The sequence below is a fragment of the Glycine soja genome, chromosome 2 (genome assembly GCF_004193775.1).
Source record: "Glycine soja cultivar W05 chromosome 2, ASM419377v2, whole genome shotgun sequence".
NCBI lineage: Eukaryota > Viridiplantae > Streptophyta > Magnoliopsida > Fabales > Fabaceae > Glycine > Glycine soja.
The window spans coordinates 7390087-7406328 of NC_041003.1; the positions used below are offsets into that span (position 1 = coordinate 7390087).

The 16242-nt window shown below is 32.8% G+C and overlaps 3 protein-coding genes across 7 annotated transcripts; 2 read left to right on the forward strand and 1 right to left on the reverse strand.

The window, feature by feature from the left end:
• Window positions 1-1081: 1081 nt before the first annotated feature.
• LOC114384625 lies at window positions 1082-2085 on the reverse strand. Of its 2 annotated transcripts, none has more exons than XM_028344335.1 (2): window positions 1532-2085; window positions 1082-1412 (listed from the first exon to the last, which is right to left on the reverse strand). In XM_028344335.1, exons 1-2 carry the CDS (start codon window positions 1892-1894, stop codon window positions 1191-1193), a joined length of 585 nt encoding a protein of 194 aa, XP_028200136.1. In that variant the 5' UTR covers window positions 1895-2085; the 3' UTR covers window positions 1082-1190. The 2 variants fall into 2 exon arrangements, with proteins under 2 accessions (XP_028200136.1, XP_028200143.1); XM_028344342.1 differs by having other exon boundaries at window positions 1082-1370; window positions 1532-2065.
• Window positions 2086-2683: 598 nt separating this feature from the next.
• LOC114384604 (two-component response regulator ARR14) lies at window positions 2684-7639 on the forward strand. Of its 3 annotated transcripts, none has more exons than XM_028344324.1 (6): window positions 2684-3000; window positions 3908-4060; window positions 4142-4534; window positions 4717-4793; window positions 4969-5881; window positions 6954-7639. In XM_028344324.1, the coding sequence occupies exons 1-6, from the start codon at window positions 2883-2885 to the stop codon at window positions 6968-6970; spliced, it is 1671 nt and encodes a 556-aa protein (XP_028200125.1). In that variant the 5' UTR covers window positions 2684-2882; the 3' UTR covers window positions 6971-7639. The 3 variants fall into 3 exon arrangements, with proteins under 3 accessions (XP_028200125.1, XP_028200114.1, XP_028200119.1); XM_028344313.1 differs by having other exon boundaries at window positions 2685-3000; window positions 4969-6129; XM_028344318.1 differs by lacking the exon at window positions 2684-3000 and adding an exon at window positions 3213-3423 and having other exon boundaries at window positions 4969-6129.
• A 1281-nt stretch (window positions 7640-8920) lies between these two features.
• On the forward strand, window positions 8921-14511 carry LOC114384641 (phosphatidylinositol transfer protein CSR1). 2 transcript variants are annotated; one of them, XM_028344352.1, is made up of 6 exons: window positions 8921-9237; window positions 9549-9804; window positions 11925-11961; window positions 12849-12966; window positions 13180-13290; window positions 14192-14511. In XM_028344352.1, exons 1-6 carry the CDS (start codon window positions 9166-9168, stop codon window positions 14339-14341), a joined length of 744 nt encoding a protein of 247 aa, XP_028200153.1. In that variant the 5' UTR covers window positions 8921-9165; the 3' UTR covers window positions 14342-14511. The 2 variants fall into 2 exon arrangements, with proteins under 2 accessions (XP_028200153.1, XP_028200160.1); XM_028344359.1 differs by lacking the exon at window positions 13180-13290.
• Window positions 14512-16242: the final 1731 nt, after the last annotated feature.

Consider the following 16242-nt stretch of genomic DNA (forward strand, 5'->3'; position numbering starts at 1 on the left):
ATGTTTATGCTAGTAAATTTGAAAATTATCAGGCTTGAACCAGTGATGTCAGAATAGCTGATATCTTATTTATCCTAAGGAATACACACTCCTATCAGAAAAATGAAGGATATACTCATCATAAAGATATTTAATTTGGTGGAAGGACTGAAATATAAAAGTGAACATAAATTCATTTGTATGCCCCAATTCAGATATAATCTGTGTTCTGAACAGTTCATGGAGTCATGAGATAATTAACCTATGAATCAGAGTTGCTAAAACAAAAATTACAACGTGAAAGTGGTTATTTGAGTATTGACGGAAATATTAAAAAGTAACTTGTCTTTTACTAATATCTTAATCTGGTTACTTTTATGCACAACTTATTGGAATCAAACTCAATGAATAGGGAACTACTGTAGGATTGAACATGTAAAAATGCATTCTGCTTTCCGATCTTGAGTATGGTTATTCGTAATGTTACACCTACAGGTACAGATTCACACACTGCTAAGAGCCCATTTGTGAACCAATGCAACACATATTGCTCCTCTTCCTCCTCCTTTTACTGACCAGTACAATTCAAATATTGTGAAGTACCATAACTAGCTTAACTTTTTACCAACTTGAATGCGTCTATGATGAAATCCTTGAAGGGTCGTCAAAATCAAAAGCCATCACTATGCTTTGATACTGTCATAGTGAGAATTAGGCCGAGGCCACTCCATCAGGGATAAACATTTATGTTTTCTTTTTTATTTTAAGGCTGCTGGCAAATATTATTCGAAGTATATATGAGGATTTATTTTGACATTGAAATGTTTTCATGAGTCACATGTTCTCACTTGTGTCGTTCATTATTAGTTCTTTGATTGAAATTTCACCAAAGGATCTAGACATACTTTTGAATATAATTTTTTTTTGGAGTGAAATTGATGTACAGATGGCCCATAGTTAGGGATAAAGTGAAAATCATTATGAAAAATTAAATTAAGAATTTTTTATTATAAACACACCACTTTATTTTTTTTATTTTTTCATTCTCAGATGCTTACATAAAAAATAAAGAAGATAATTTTTTTTATTCCAAACAAAAACAAAATTAAAAGAGTGACATTTTTTTAATTAAAAATGAAAATAAAAATAAAAACAAAAACAAACAATTTTTTTTGTTTGAAAAAAAAATTGAGAACAAAATAGAATGCTCCTTAATTAGAGAGGAGATTTGTCTTGAATTCTTCCCATGTTACACCCTTTTGTAGATACTCAATATTGGCAGGGTTAAAAGGTCCTTTGATTCTATCTATGGACACTATCACTGCCCTAGCTGGAAGAATGCTTCTTGTTGGGTCAGGGGAGGTACTGTAGCTCAAGCATGAAGAGAACCCCTGAAAAGTGTTGCAATCAAATTTCTGTTGGGAGACATCTTTCTATAGAATAATTCAACAAATTAACAATCAGCAAAACAATTATTAGCACATTGGGGACCAACCAAGACTCTAATTAAATCAATTATTTTATTAGCATATAATATGTGAAACAAACTTACCTTGAAGATAAGCACATCAACTTCCTCCTGGTCCACAAGTGCATGCACAAGGAGTACTTCTCCTTTTGCTGATTGACTATAAGACTCCAACTTGGCAATCTCCTCATTGTGCCCATACTCTTCATCACTATCTTTATCATCCCCATCATCTTGGTATCTAATTTGCCTCCTTGCTGAACACAAAAGCCTTGTACCTCTTTGGTTGCTCAAATTCACATAGTTAAAGTCACAACACAAGATTGAATTGTGAGTGGAAATATTATTCATTAGAGAAGATGGTAATGGTATATGCTGCATAGGTGATGGCATCATCATTGTCCATGATTTGGCCACACTTTTCATGGGATGTGTGGTATGGTACATATTTGCATAGTATGGTGGCTCTTGTATTTGTCAAATTACCTTGTTTGCTCTAACAACCAAAAGCACTTGGAGATGTCGTGAAGATAAGGGTGGGAATTGGTGTGTTGGCAATTGTAGAAAGAAAGCCTTATCGGACCTCTAGAGGTTGAGAAATTACCTTTTTGGGCTCAGAAACAAGCTAGTTTGAGAACACTCCTATATTAGCTGGGTCGATGGGACCGTTTATGCATGTTGTGTCATGTGTGTATTGGATGCCAACGGGAGATTGGAGGTTATGTAAATGTTTTTTTATTTATAAAAAAATAACATAGCAAGGTTTTTCTTTCATGCATTAACAATATAAAATATTGAATTAAAATTATGTTAATTATAATTTTTTAAGTAGTTATTATATTATATATAAAAATCTATATATTATAACTAATTAAATTCATAAAATAAACCACTTCAACTCATTTGAGGTACAATATTTTTGATTGATTTTTATTTAATTATAAACTTTCTTCTCCGATCTCCGATAATACTATTAGATTGGGTCTTCCCTCAAATAATAAGAAAAAAAAAAAAGAATTAATTTGTTAACCTGGACCTCATTAGACAAGACACCTTAACATGGAGGGAGACATAACTGCACTAGACACTTGTGTTGTGTACTAATAAAACTACTTTTACGACACAATATAAAGTGACGTCGGCAAGTGTCTTAAAATAGCATTTAATATTAATTAAACAAAAAGAATCACATAGCATTTAATCATTTTAATGTTTAATTTGATTGGCGTGATGTATTTATTTATTAAATTAAATATCTTTCCCACCATTACGATTTCATCTTTTCTTCAACCCCTCCAAATCTTCCTTCTGATTCACTCCCTCACTCCTTCTCCTCTAGGGTTCTGTTTTTGTTTCGATTCTTCGTCCATGCACACTCTCCCACATTGTGTTGCGCTTCTCCGACTCTGAATTTTCGCCAAAACGACGTCGTTTCATGGCTCCCTGTGCGGCTGCGGCGGAGTTTCCGGTGGGTCTCCGGGTTCTTGTGGTCGACGACGACGCCACCACGTTGAAGATTATCGAGCAAATGTCCATTCGCTGCCGTTACCGCGGTTAGTTACTTTTTTTTCCAACTCGTATACGAAAGTCACTTTGAGAAAATAATCACTTTTTTTTTCTAGTTCACTGGCTTACCACTTTTGAAAAATAATCCGTTTTTTTTTTCTGAAAAAATAATACTTTGACTTTGTTTTAGGGGAACTGAGCTTAATGTCACTTAAACGATGACAATTTTGGTTTTGTTAGGGTCATGACTCATGAGTGACCATGCACCAGTCTTTCGGGATTTACCTAGTTTGACTTTGATTTGTACAATGCAAAATAGTTATCGTTTTAAGTTAGCCCTTTAAATATTCTGCTTAGAGTTTTATGTATTTCATTTCTAAATCGTTTAATAGATTTGTACCTATGGAAAGAAGGATGTCCTAGGAAGATTTGCATGATATTCTTGCTTTCACAGTTGTTATGGCAAAAGGGTTTGTGCCTTTTATACTTCCCCTTTCTAGTTTCTATAAGGCTCGACCTGTTGTTATATAGTTTTTTCGGTGAACAGTTGACGGCAATTTTGCCTTTCTGTGAATCCCCACTGTTTGAGACTCTGATGAAGATAATTGTAAACAAACCGGCGGATAGGATTTGTGATTTTTTCTTTGAATTTTTGGTGTTCTTATTTAGTGCGTTCAGCTATGTGTAATGAATGTGAAAAGGGTTTGGTTTTTTTGCATGTCTTAAGGAGCTGAACAAAGTTTTATTTGAATCTAATGGAGAATATTTATGTTTGTAGTCTATTAACTATGACCTGAAATTTCTATTAAAAATAATGTCCTGAAAATTTGGAAATGATTTCAATAGATATTGTAGATCTAGTAAATGTATGACATGGGTTGCTTCTGATTTGCAACTCATCTTAATTTGAACAATGTTTTGCTTCTTAATTCTTATTATGCTTTTATCTTCCAGTTACCACATGCACTGAGGCTACTGTGGCTTTGAATCTTCTGCGGGAAAGGAAAGGTTGTTTTGATGTGGTGCTGAGTGATGTTCATATGCCAGACATGGATGGCTATAAACTCCTTGAACATGTTGGGCTGGAAATGGACCTTCCCGTAATTAGTAAGTGTTGTTTCTCTTGTCCCTAGAATTACAAGTGTGTTAATAATGCTTAACTTTTGATATATGTTCTGCATGGTGCAGTGATGTCTGGTGATAGTACTACAAGTGCTGTCATGAAGGGAATCAGGCATGGGGCTTGTGATTATTTGATTAAGCCTGTACGTGAGGAAGAACTAAGGAATATATGGCAGCATGTTGTTCGGAAATTCTGGAATGACAATAAAGAACTGGATAATTCTGGCAGCATGGAGGACAGTGATCGAAATAAATGGGGGAATGATGACGCTGAATATACTTCTTCTGTTGCTGATGCAGCAGAAGTAGTTAAAGCACCAAAAAAGAGGAGCAGTTTAAAAGAAGAAGATATTGAATTGGAGAGTGATGATCCAGCTACATCTAAGAAGCCCCGTGTAGTGTGGTCAGTAGAACTGCATCAACAATTTGTCAGTGCTGTGAATCAACTTGGGCTTGACAGTATGAATCTCCTACAATATCTTTCTTTCTATTGCTTTTATTTTTTTATTCTGTAACTAGACTTCATTGGATTACAATAAGCATAAAACATACATAACCTTACAAGTATAATCTTTTCATTTTGAGTATTTAAGCGTTTGTTGCAATTTAGCTTACATGTTTTTCTTATTCTTGTATTTCAGAGGCTGTGCCAAAGAGAATACTTGAATTGATGAATGTCCCTGGTTTGACAAGAGAAAATGTTGCAAGTCATTTGCAGGTTTGTTTTTAGTTCAAAATGTGAAGTGATACTTTACCATTTTCCCTCAGAATTTACATCTTTTAATTTACAAAAGTTGGATACACAGCTGATCTCCTCAGTTAAACTGTATTTATGTTCTTCCAGTTTCCTTTCTACTTTTTAAAAGGACGTGTAATGTTGTAATCATTTGCAGAAATTTAGACTTTACTTGAAGCGATTAAGTGGAGTGGCACAGCAACAGAATGGGATGCTAAATGCAATTCCAGGGACTATAGAATCCAAGCTGGGTGCTACTGGAAGATTTGACATACAAGCTTTGGCTGCTGCTGGCCATGTTCCCCCTGAAACACTTGCAGCCCTTCATGCTGAGCTCTTAGGTCACCCGGCAACTCACATGATGTCTACAGTGGACCAGACTACCCTACTGCAAGCATCGATACAGGGGCTAAAACATTCCCATGCTGAACATGCTGTGGCGTATGGTCAGCCTCTTGTAAAGTGTCATTCCAACATTGGCAAGAATTTCTCTCCATCTATCTTAACTGTAAATGATACGTCATCAGGATATGGTACATGGCCATCATCTAATAATACAATTGGTTTAGTGAGACCCAATAGTAGTGTTGAAAGGGTGGGTATTCAGAATAACAACATGCTGATGGATATATTAGAGCACCAACAAAGCCAGCAGCACCAGCAAAAGCAACAGCTGCAGCAGCAGTCACTGATACATGATCAAAGTTGTTCAATCAATGTTCAACCATCTTGCATGGTGGTTCCCTCTCAATCCTCTGACACTTTCCAGGCAGTAAATAGTCCTGCTTCTGTCAACCAGGATTTCAGTTTTGCCAGGAATGCCATTATTGATTATAGTCTATTGTCACAAAAATCAAAGAATTCATTTAGTGCATCTCAATTTCCTGGTGGGGACACAAAAGCTCGAGGTGTTCTCTATGGGTATTCTACACCCTCCACTTGTTCAACAAGCTCCAGCAATGGCAATAGACAACAGCTTCAAAACTCCACTTTAACATTTGGTGCTGCAAGACCTTTGCCTAGTCTTTTGCCCATGTCTGACAGAAAAGATCCCTATGGTTTTAAATCAGGTGATTTACTTGATCAAGTATGCTTTAGGAATCTTGGGTTTGTTGGCAAAGGTACCTGCATTCCGAGTAGGTTTGTAGAAAATGAAATTGAGTCATCTGTAAGTGATTTTAGTCAAATGAAAGTCAATGTAGATAGCAGTGGCAACACACGGAATCAGGAGCCAAATTTTATAAATATTCCAAAAGTGAGCCACCCTATCATAGAAAGATATCCATCTCGTGATCATTCACGTGTGTTCACTGAATAGGTAAGTTGATGACTAATTCTTTGAGTGTTATGTTTTATAACATTGTGAATATTAGTTTAACTACATGGCTAGTGATTTGAACATTATATATTATTAGAGCTTATTATAAGTATAATGAAGATTATATCTATCTTAAATTCTTAATAAATTTCTTCTTTAATAAATATTGAAGAATTATTTAGCTATTTTTCCAACCATTGTATATGTTATTTCTCTGCATAAGTTGTCTACTCTTTAATAATCTAAACATCTAAATTAGTGTTCCTGTCAATTAGTGTTTTATCCGTATTTTTTGGTGCCTGGATACATGCATTTGTATTGTCTTCGATATTTTCCATACATAGATATATAATAAATAACTACTGCAGAATAAAATGAGTTCGAAGTTTAATAAAACCATGATTAGGATGTTTGGCAAGTACCATACTTATTTTTCTTCCAAAATATGCTAATAATTAAATACCAACTGGGAGTGTTCCTCAAAAAAAAAAGGTTAGGAGTTGAAGATATTGTACCAACCTGCAAGCTTTGGGCTCTCACAAGTTAATTATTATAATTTCTCACTCTTTCTTTCTTCTTTTGATGTTCCTTGTTTATCTTCATCTGCATTTTGCATAAAATTTAATAGAGGAAGGAAAAAAGAAAAAGTTGAATGGGCTTGCTCCTTTTCTCCTCCTCCCTTGTGCTTCTGATTATTTTGTTTGCATTGGTCATTGTTATACCTCGATTCTGTAATTCCCTGCTATAAGTTCATATATTTTAATTTATATTTGTCCTTGTTATATTTACGTTGGTTGTGAATGCCTGAATCTTGTTTGCAACAGGTTCAAATATTTGTTGAGAAGGCCTTTCTATACAGGTACAGAGTCAGTAGTAGTAGTAATCCTTTAGAGTCTGTCTTCATTGGGCTCTACAATGCACCAAAGAATCGATGGGAAGGCCTTTCCATAAAGGTACAGATTGTTTCCTCGCTTCATTCTCTTGGACAGTAACTGTAGTTAGTTTTTGTCTTCATGGAGCTCTACAAGACCTGTGTATAGAGCCCCATGAAAACTGACTCTGTAGTCTGCATTACTTCTAAAAACTGAAGAGGAAACAATGTGTAAAATTATGAAAGACCTTCTCACCAATTATTTGGTGCATTGTAGTGCCCAAGGAAGACTGACTCTGTATAAAGGATTAGTATCTATAGGTGTTCGTTTGCTCGTTAGTAGCTGCACATGTATCTAGGGATGTTCTATAATCTATAAACTAGTTTGTAGGGAAGTAAAATCTTCTGCTAACTTCTACTGTTTGAATTGATGGCTTGTTGCCATCAAAATTTTATCTAGGGATTCTTTGTTTGTAATGTTAAACACTTGGTAGTTATCCATTATGAAAGTTGTCCAAGTTGTATGGTGTCTAATCGTACTTTTGTATGTCGTATTAACTGCTTATAGCTGTTAGTTGAGACTTGAGACTCGTCATATTTAGGGACAATTACAATGTTTACCCTTATTTGTTTCCCTTAGAAAGTTCCATTGTATTTTCCATTCTTTATATTTGTGGTCAAAGTATTTTCATTTCCAATTCACCAATTTGAGTGTGTTGGCCCCATTATTGAAAATTATAAATTTTGATGGATCTACTTCTCATTCAATGATTGTCTCTCCTAATTAATTTTGTAGTTCTTGATAAATTTCAACCAATGATAAAATGTGTTAAGAGAATGTGTTGCTAACAGTCTTCAATCAATAAACAAGAGCAAACATAATCACCGGACGAGAGAAATTATGCACTGCTTGTAGTCACTGCTGCATGCTTCCACTTTCACCGGTGCACAGCACAGCATTGTTGTTTGTTGTCTCTTATCACCTATAACTATAGACACTCTGTTCACACTTAACTGGGGTTAGAGGTTGTTGAAGGATGAATAGTTCAGCAGCACCAGGTAGAAAAAGATTATAAAGAAGGCACAATAACTTAGAAAATGACATTGCATTTGAGAAAAATAACCCCAGTTGTATATCCAAAAAAAGAAAAATAACCCCAGTTGATGCCCAAATCGTGTCGAATCATCGTATTCATATCATAACAGTACACAAGCTGTGTTTAGATACCCTTAATATCACCTTAATGAAGTTAATTGTGCAATTACTCTTATACCCTTAATGTGACCCTGCAATTGAATTGGCATTTTCAATTCATCCAATTCTACTCCATTTCCCAATGTTCAATGTAAAATCTCATTTCTTCGTAAAATAAATAAAAAGAATTTTATTTAAAAATTAAGTTTTTAGAAATTAAATAAATGAGAGAAAAAAATGTTAATTAAAATAAGGGTTTCGTAATACTAAAAAATAAATAAAGTAAGATGATGTTTTAGAAAATAAAGAGATGTTTTAATTGGTTATTTATTTAATAAAATAGTAAAATAAAGTTTATTTTTATAAAATAAAATAAATAATAAACTCAGAGTATTTTAATAAAATTAGTTTTGACTATTGAATTTAAATATTTAAATAAGATTTTAAATTTAAATAAAATAATTATTATAAAAATTAATAAATTTAACATCCATCCGAATGCCATAATTAAAAAAAAATTATAAACCGTTCTAATTAAATTATGGTGCAAATTATATGATGGGCTAAAACGATAGTTTTTTCTAGTCTTTAACTTATTTTCTATCTTCCAAGAGTAAGAGTTATACATGGTATAAAATAGTTTGAGGAAGTCATTTAATGATAAAATTCTTCTCAACCACCTAAAAAATCTATTTTGTTAACAAAGAAAAAGACAAATGTGGAGGTTGTGAGCCTTAAAGCAAGTAATAACCAAAATCAACGAGGCGTGTCCCAAGCTTCCTTACTGTTGCTTCCGTTTTGTCAACGGAATTAACTCATTCTTCTCTTCCTCTACCATCCACCACTCACTCACTTTCTTCAACATTTATGTTCATACCACTCTGAAAACCAAAACCGGGTCACTTCCAAGTTCTTCTCCTTTCCTCTGTTCTCAGTTTGGTCCAACTCCATCAAATTTTTCTTCACCCAAATGGATCAAGGAAGAGATTCTGCACTTACCCAGATGAGGAAATCCGTTGAGAAGCTTGGTTCTTCTGCAGAGGTAACCCAATCTGTTATTTTCTTATGTAATCTACTAATACGAACATGTGTTCCAAGTTCTATTATTATCTTATGATAAAATGTCATAGGTTCCTCCATTTTTGGCAAAAATTACTTTTAATTTTTATAAAATAATGATTTTAATTCTTGTATTTTTTAGTGAATTTCTTCCAATTTTTTTGGAACTTACTATAAGTTTTTTTATAGGTTCCTCAATTTTAAAAATGATAAAGTATAGAAGCCAAAATAATTTGGACTTTATATTTTATTATTATTATTGAGGAGGGGTTTTAATTTATGTATGTTTTGTAGGGGTATGGGGACCCTACGTTGATGAGGTTTTTGATAGCTCGATCGATGGAGGTGGATAAAGCAGCAAAGATGTTTCTGCAGTGGAAGAAGTGGAGGTCTGCCATGGTGCCAAATGGATTCATTTCAGAATCTGAAATTCCGGATGAATTGGAAGCAAGGAAGATCTTCTTGCAGGGGTTGTCTCAGGATAAATTCCCTGTCATGATTGTTCAAACCAACAGACATTTTGCTTCCAAGGATCAGATTCAATTCAAGAGTAATTGCCTCCTTTAAACTCTACTTAAATTGCAATTTTAAATTTATAGCATAATTGCTTTTGAAGTTAGAGGTGTGTCCTAACTGCAATGAATGAATGAACTCATCTAAACTTTTGTATAAAAAGAAATTGTGTTTCTGATTTCTTGTGATGATAAAAAAAAATAAACAATTTTTTTAAGGATTAAAAACGGTTGTCATCTCATTTACAAATAATAAAAACGTTTTTAATTCAGGATTTTATTAGCATTGATCTTTGTAATTGATTTACAACATTTAAAAGTAATAAACCTATATTGAAAATAAGTATTCACTATATAAAAAATATAAAATATAAGAACTATATATTTTTTTGGTGAAAAATAAAAGAATTCAATTAAAATATTCTGACAGTGTAAATTGTCATTCAAACATAAATGCTAGGTATAATAATTATTTTGTAAGTTATATGTAGAGTCTTTTTTAATTGCTAAAGTCTAACTAAAATTCCGAAGTTAATGTCTTTTGTTATTTGGATGTGGAGAGTTTGATGACAGTACACTCAGTTCAAAGATGGCATTTTCATTTAATTTGTCTCAGTGGCTAATGAGACCGCTAGGCGAATATTCCACAAGAGAAAAGCTACTCAATTAATTAATGTGACCAATTGGTTTCACTTGGTTCTCGTTCTTTGACCTTTTCTTTTCACGCAAGAAATTAATTAAACTACATTATTGGTCCCTCAAAATCCAATTTTTTTGGATATGCCTCTTAGATCAAGGTTATTTTAATGCTTTGCTTAGGGTTACCCCCTGTATGATCCACTTCTCGTGCCGGGGCCTCTGTTTGTCTTCTTCTCGCACGATCAAGTCATTATTAAATTTAATAATTAGAAGATTTTAGTTGGGATTTCTAGTGGAGTTCATGGGTATATACAAGCCCTAAAATATATATATATATATATATATATATATATATATGGTTATTATTATTATTATAATAATAACTAGAGGTATGCACTTTAAGAGCAGTGTCCTTGTTTTTTGTTGAAATATGAAAAAGGGAATAATATTTTTTAGTCATTATACATTTGCTTAAACTTGGTTTTGATGCCTATACTTGGTGAATTTAGTTCTCTATTAAAAATATGTTCCATCAATCTTTTTTAAAATGTAAATTTAATCTCTTTTTATGTTTAAGTTTAACATCTAGGGGCACTTTTTGATTTCCACAAAGTTAGAGTAGAAACTAAATTCACATATTTTCTAAAATTGAATAACTAAATTCGTCAATTTAAAAATACAGGAATCAAATCAAGTTTTACTGAAAATACATCCAGCTATTTGCATTAGAAATGTGGTATTGTGGTTGAAGATTAATATAAAGTCGTGGAATGAATTAATTAGACATCTGGTTGTGGTGGTATAAACCAAACGTTCTACTTAAAATCTTCATATATTGAACCTAGTCCAATTGTCTCCTAATATTAATCTGTCTCTTGCTTTCAAATTATACGATTCGTGAAATACGTCACTTTACATTTTTGCCCTCAATTAAGACACGCCTTTAAATTGTTAGTTGGTATATATGTCTTTATCCAATGTGCATATGGTTAAAGATAGATAAGCTGGGAATATACAAGTTGATGTATGAATTAAGCCCTGAATAAAGGTTCAGTTTTAAATCCGGTGTCACTATTGACTATGAAATTGTGAATATAGAAAAATTATTCAATATAGACATGAAGCTAGGAATTTGCATATGACAAGGTCACTTAAATTGTTGGCCCTTGCCATAATAGAAATGTAAACAAAGAAACCATGATGATGACTCTTGAGAGGGTGTAGACCTTCAAACATTGCCTAAAATAAATAAATAAAAAATCAGGTAAATGAAAAAGAAGAGGAAGCCGAGTCATATTGAATACATAACTTAGATCATACTAGATTTTTCTTTTCAATTCTTCCTTTTTATTTTCCCATAAGTCCATATCTGATTATTAGTAGTATTAATTTATTGATTCTTAATTGGTTTTGATTTGGTTTTGGCACTGAACATGTGTAGCTCAATAAAATTATTTCACTAATTCCTTTTAATTTTGCCAGTTTAGCTGACTATACTCTGTTTTGTTTATTGATTCAGAATTTGTTGTATATCTACTGGACAAGACAATTGCAAGGTAATATAATTTTACCTATTGCCTATGCATCTGTTTTACTTAATGAGATTGATATTTTATCTCTACTTTCCATAACCTAAGGCTAAATTGAGTTCCCAAACTCGTGCTTTTAACCCTATTTGGTGTGCCACTCATAGTTTGATCTTTCTCACTTTCCAATCCTCGCTGTGGTTTGTTCCATCATCATATACCAATCTTTACATTTTTTCAATTTATTTTGTTTAACAGAAACAGCTTTGGATAGGCAGATATATTCACCGAAGTCTGTTTTAGGTGTTGAAACACATTAAAATAACTTAGTTTTATATTGTGCATGCAATTATGAATGTCTCATTGAGTAAAATAAGAAACTTAATGTAGTACTCACGAATTATGAGGTTCTCCCACTTAATAGACTAGTCTTTCGGGTTGCATTTCCTTGTGTTTAAGTCATAAAAATTGGTACTTTTGCTAAGAGTTAGTACCTATGCTAGCTTAAGGAAGTTGAAGGGAGTGGCCATGGCTACCCATAGGCTGGATTAAAGAAGTCGCTATGAACATCGGTTCTTGAAGGAAGTGACAATGTGATGAGTCCAACATTGAATAAAATAAAATAAAAAAACTTAATGTAATAATTAAGTCATGAGGCTCTATAAGATGGTTATGATATAATGGAACAAACCAGAGGGCAATCTGCCTCATTCAAAATGAAGATTGCACACTGAAATTTCACTTTGGGAAAGCAGGTGTGTACTTGTTTTGTCACAATAAAGCCAGTTCATTTTAACATCCTAACAACAATAAGGGTTTTATTATCAAATAGTAATTTTTCATTTGTGTTCTGTCTTCTATTCTCTTTATCTTATAAAATTTCAGAGAATAACATTTTAATCGTTTTTTATCTTCAGTGCTTTCAAAGGAAGGGAGATAGGAACTGAAAAGTTGATTGGAATTATTGATCTGCAGAATATTTCATATAAAAATATTGATGCACGTGGGTTAATCACAGGTTTTCAATTTTTACAGGTAACTTTCCTTGTGTTTTTCCTTGATACTTCCATGCATATCACAAATGCCAATATATAAAATCATACTTCCACTTTATTGAATTTTTGGTCAAAATCCATCTTCATAACATGTATGAATTAGCATCAATTTAGTGTGGCATTTATCAACATTTATTGGAAAAGTAAATAGAGCATATATTTAACTTTTTGACGGTTATTGGTTGAACTTCAGGCTTACTACCCAGAACGTTTAGCAAAATGCTATATGTTACACATGCCATGGTTTTTTGTGAGTGTTTGGAAACTAGTTTCTCGCTTCCTAGAGAAGGCTACATTAGAAAAGGTACATAGTAACTATCTTAAGTTGAAATTTTATGCTTGTGCACAGTTGTAATTAATTGGCTATATGCACCACATCTTCTATAATCTCCATGTCTTTAGTCTCATTAGATTGTCAACAATAGATAGAGTGATTATAGTTACTCCTTTTCATAACTTACCGAGCAAGAAAGCTAGATGTTTTCTTGTCCCCATTTTATAAACTTCCTCCTATGAATAGCCATGAAGAAAGGCATTCTTAACATCGTGTCGATCCAAAAAGGCCAATGATGATAAGCTTCCAAAGAGATGAATAGGTGAACTCAGATAATGCAGCCATTAGAGGTTTCGGACTACACGACATAAGTGTGAGCATAGTCCTTGGAAACCACTCAAAGCCTTGAGACAAAAGCAAGGTCCCTTTCTAGGTCCTTTACAATAATCATAAATAGCGGGTTCCCCCGAACAGAAACATAATTCTGTTGCTTTCATTTTTTTTGTGGATCCACATTTGTGAGGTCAGTCACTATACCTGATGCTGGTAACTTCTCCTAGGAGGAAACAAAAATTTTCCCTGATCCTTGTTAGTCATCTGCAATTGAATGGTTCAGAATTATAGTCTATTCATCACAAAAAAGTAATCATTTCATCAGCTTCAGACCATCATTATAGTCTATTTCTCCTAGGGTTTTGTATGTTGGTTTATACTTTGAGTAATTATTTTCTTATAATATGATTTTAAAGCATATTAATTTATAAGCTACATTAGTCAACCTTTTATTCATATGAAGAGAAATACTTTCTGGCTTCATAGCTTAAAAGTTTGTTTGACCACTTGGAAAATATTTAAAACCTATCAATTCCCCATTTTTAAGGCCCCAAATGAAACATGTTTAACTTTGATGAGGTTTGGATGGTGGATGCAGATTGTAATTGTATCCAATGAGGATGAGACAAGGGAGTTTGTAAGAGAGGTTGGTGAAGAAGTTCTCCCAGAAATGTATGGTGGAAGAGCTAAGCTTGAAGCTATCCAAGATGTTGAATTGCCACCCCTAGAAAACGGAACAACAAACTGATTAATATGATTGCGCATACAGTCATTGAGGAGTCTTGTAGGGGGCATCTGATGCTTAAAGTCTAACCCTGTCATCTATTAGAACTTCCTTTCCCAGAAACATGTTTAATAAAAGCTAATCTTGTCAAAATAATAATTTCATAATTCATCTCTTATCCATTCAATTTTACAGCCTTGTTTTATTAACATGCTTAGTTAACTTTTATTTTAAGAGAAAAAAGATTATATAGTTACACTATAAAAAGTTTTACACTTAAAGTACATGACCATTAAACTCTTATTTTATTCAAATTTCATATTAACTTTCAAATACTGGTCTTAAAATGTTTTCATAAGGTTGGTTTTTCTAATTATAATGGTAATATTTTAAATCTTGCAAACATCATACACCTTTTATAATATTTATTAGATTATTTATTTTATTTTAATAATTTCAATATATTACAAGTAAAATGTATTCTTAATAAATAGAATCTAAAATAGTTTTATTGATCAACTGCATAATGTGCAGGTCTTTAAGTCAATTCTAGTTTTACATATAAGAAAAAAAACGTGGACTACTATATTGGTCTCGAATATAAGTGACACTTAATATTTGGTCTATGGAATTTGTGTTGAATATGCATTTTTTTATTTGGTCTATGAGAATTGATTTGCGCTCGCTGTAAAAGGTGAGTATTAATTTTTGACTGTATAAACCGCAAAAAAATTCTTAATACAGTTTAATCACTCTAGTCAAATATTTTTTTGACGGTTTTTAACAAAAAAAAAAATTGCTGTAAAATGTAATTATATAATAATAAAATAAGTTATTTTAGCTTAGTAATGCACTGAAACAGTCTTAGAAATCACAAAAATCAATCTATTTTATATTTTAAAATTACAAAAATATCATTTACGGATTAAAATGTGAACCATTAATAACATCAAGAACTAAAATGTCTCTCTTTAGTAATCTGAATGATTAAAATGAAAATGTTGTACCAGTGATTAGCAAATAATATTTTCCATTAAACATATGGTTTAGATATTCAATTTTCACAGCCGTGTATATCAAAAAAAAATTGCTGGAAAAAAAAAATCAACCTCCTAAGTAAATCTTAAAACTTTTAGGGATTGATTCTTACCTTTTGTGTGAGGAATGTCCACTACAAAACAAATTGCTAATTAGCTATCACAATTCTCTCACAAAAGGCATTTGCGAGGGATATGTCCCCTAGCTAAAAATCAAGTTGCAAATTAGCTACGAAAGCGCTTCCTCGCAGTTCCTTCGCTAATTTCGCACATTTCCCTTGCAAATTCTTTGCAAAATTTCTCGCTAATAATGTAGTCAAATTAATGCAGACAATGCTTTCACCAACTAGCGATTATACAAAAAGCCTTGTCAAATGTGACTTGATCATTGATTAAAGTGAATTGTGAAATCTTTCTCCAAGTTTCTAAGCCAAGTCTAGCTTAAGAATATTGCATTCTCGAACAGCTTGTTGCCATTGAAAAGTGCATTGAAGAATAGAATTCTGTTTCGCATCTGCCAAATGGACCATGCTATAGCCATCCACCAACATTGACATCTCTTGACCGTTATTACACCCACTTGAACAAATGAATGTTGAAGGAAATGATGTCTTGGGTTAGATGGAAAAGTACTTTTAATATTCATCCAAGACATGATTTCACACCAGATAGATAGGCTGGATCTTTATGGAATGAATGAATAAATGGGAAGCCTCCTCCTCCATACAACCACAAAAAGGACATGACAAATCCATGATGTGCACTTGTCTCCTCTCCAAATTTTTAATCTCCAAGCAAATACAACAATTTTATTAGGGATTTTTAATTTTCATAACTCCTCAAAACAATCCTCCTTACTTCCAACTGCTCCTCCCCCCCTCCCACTGA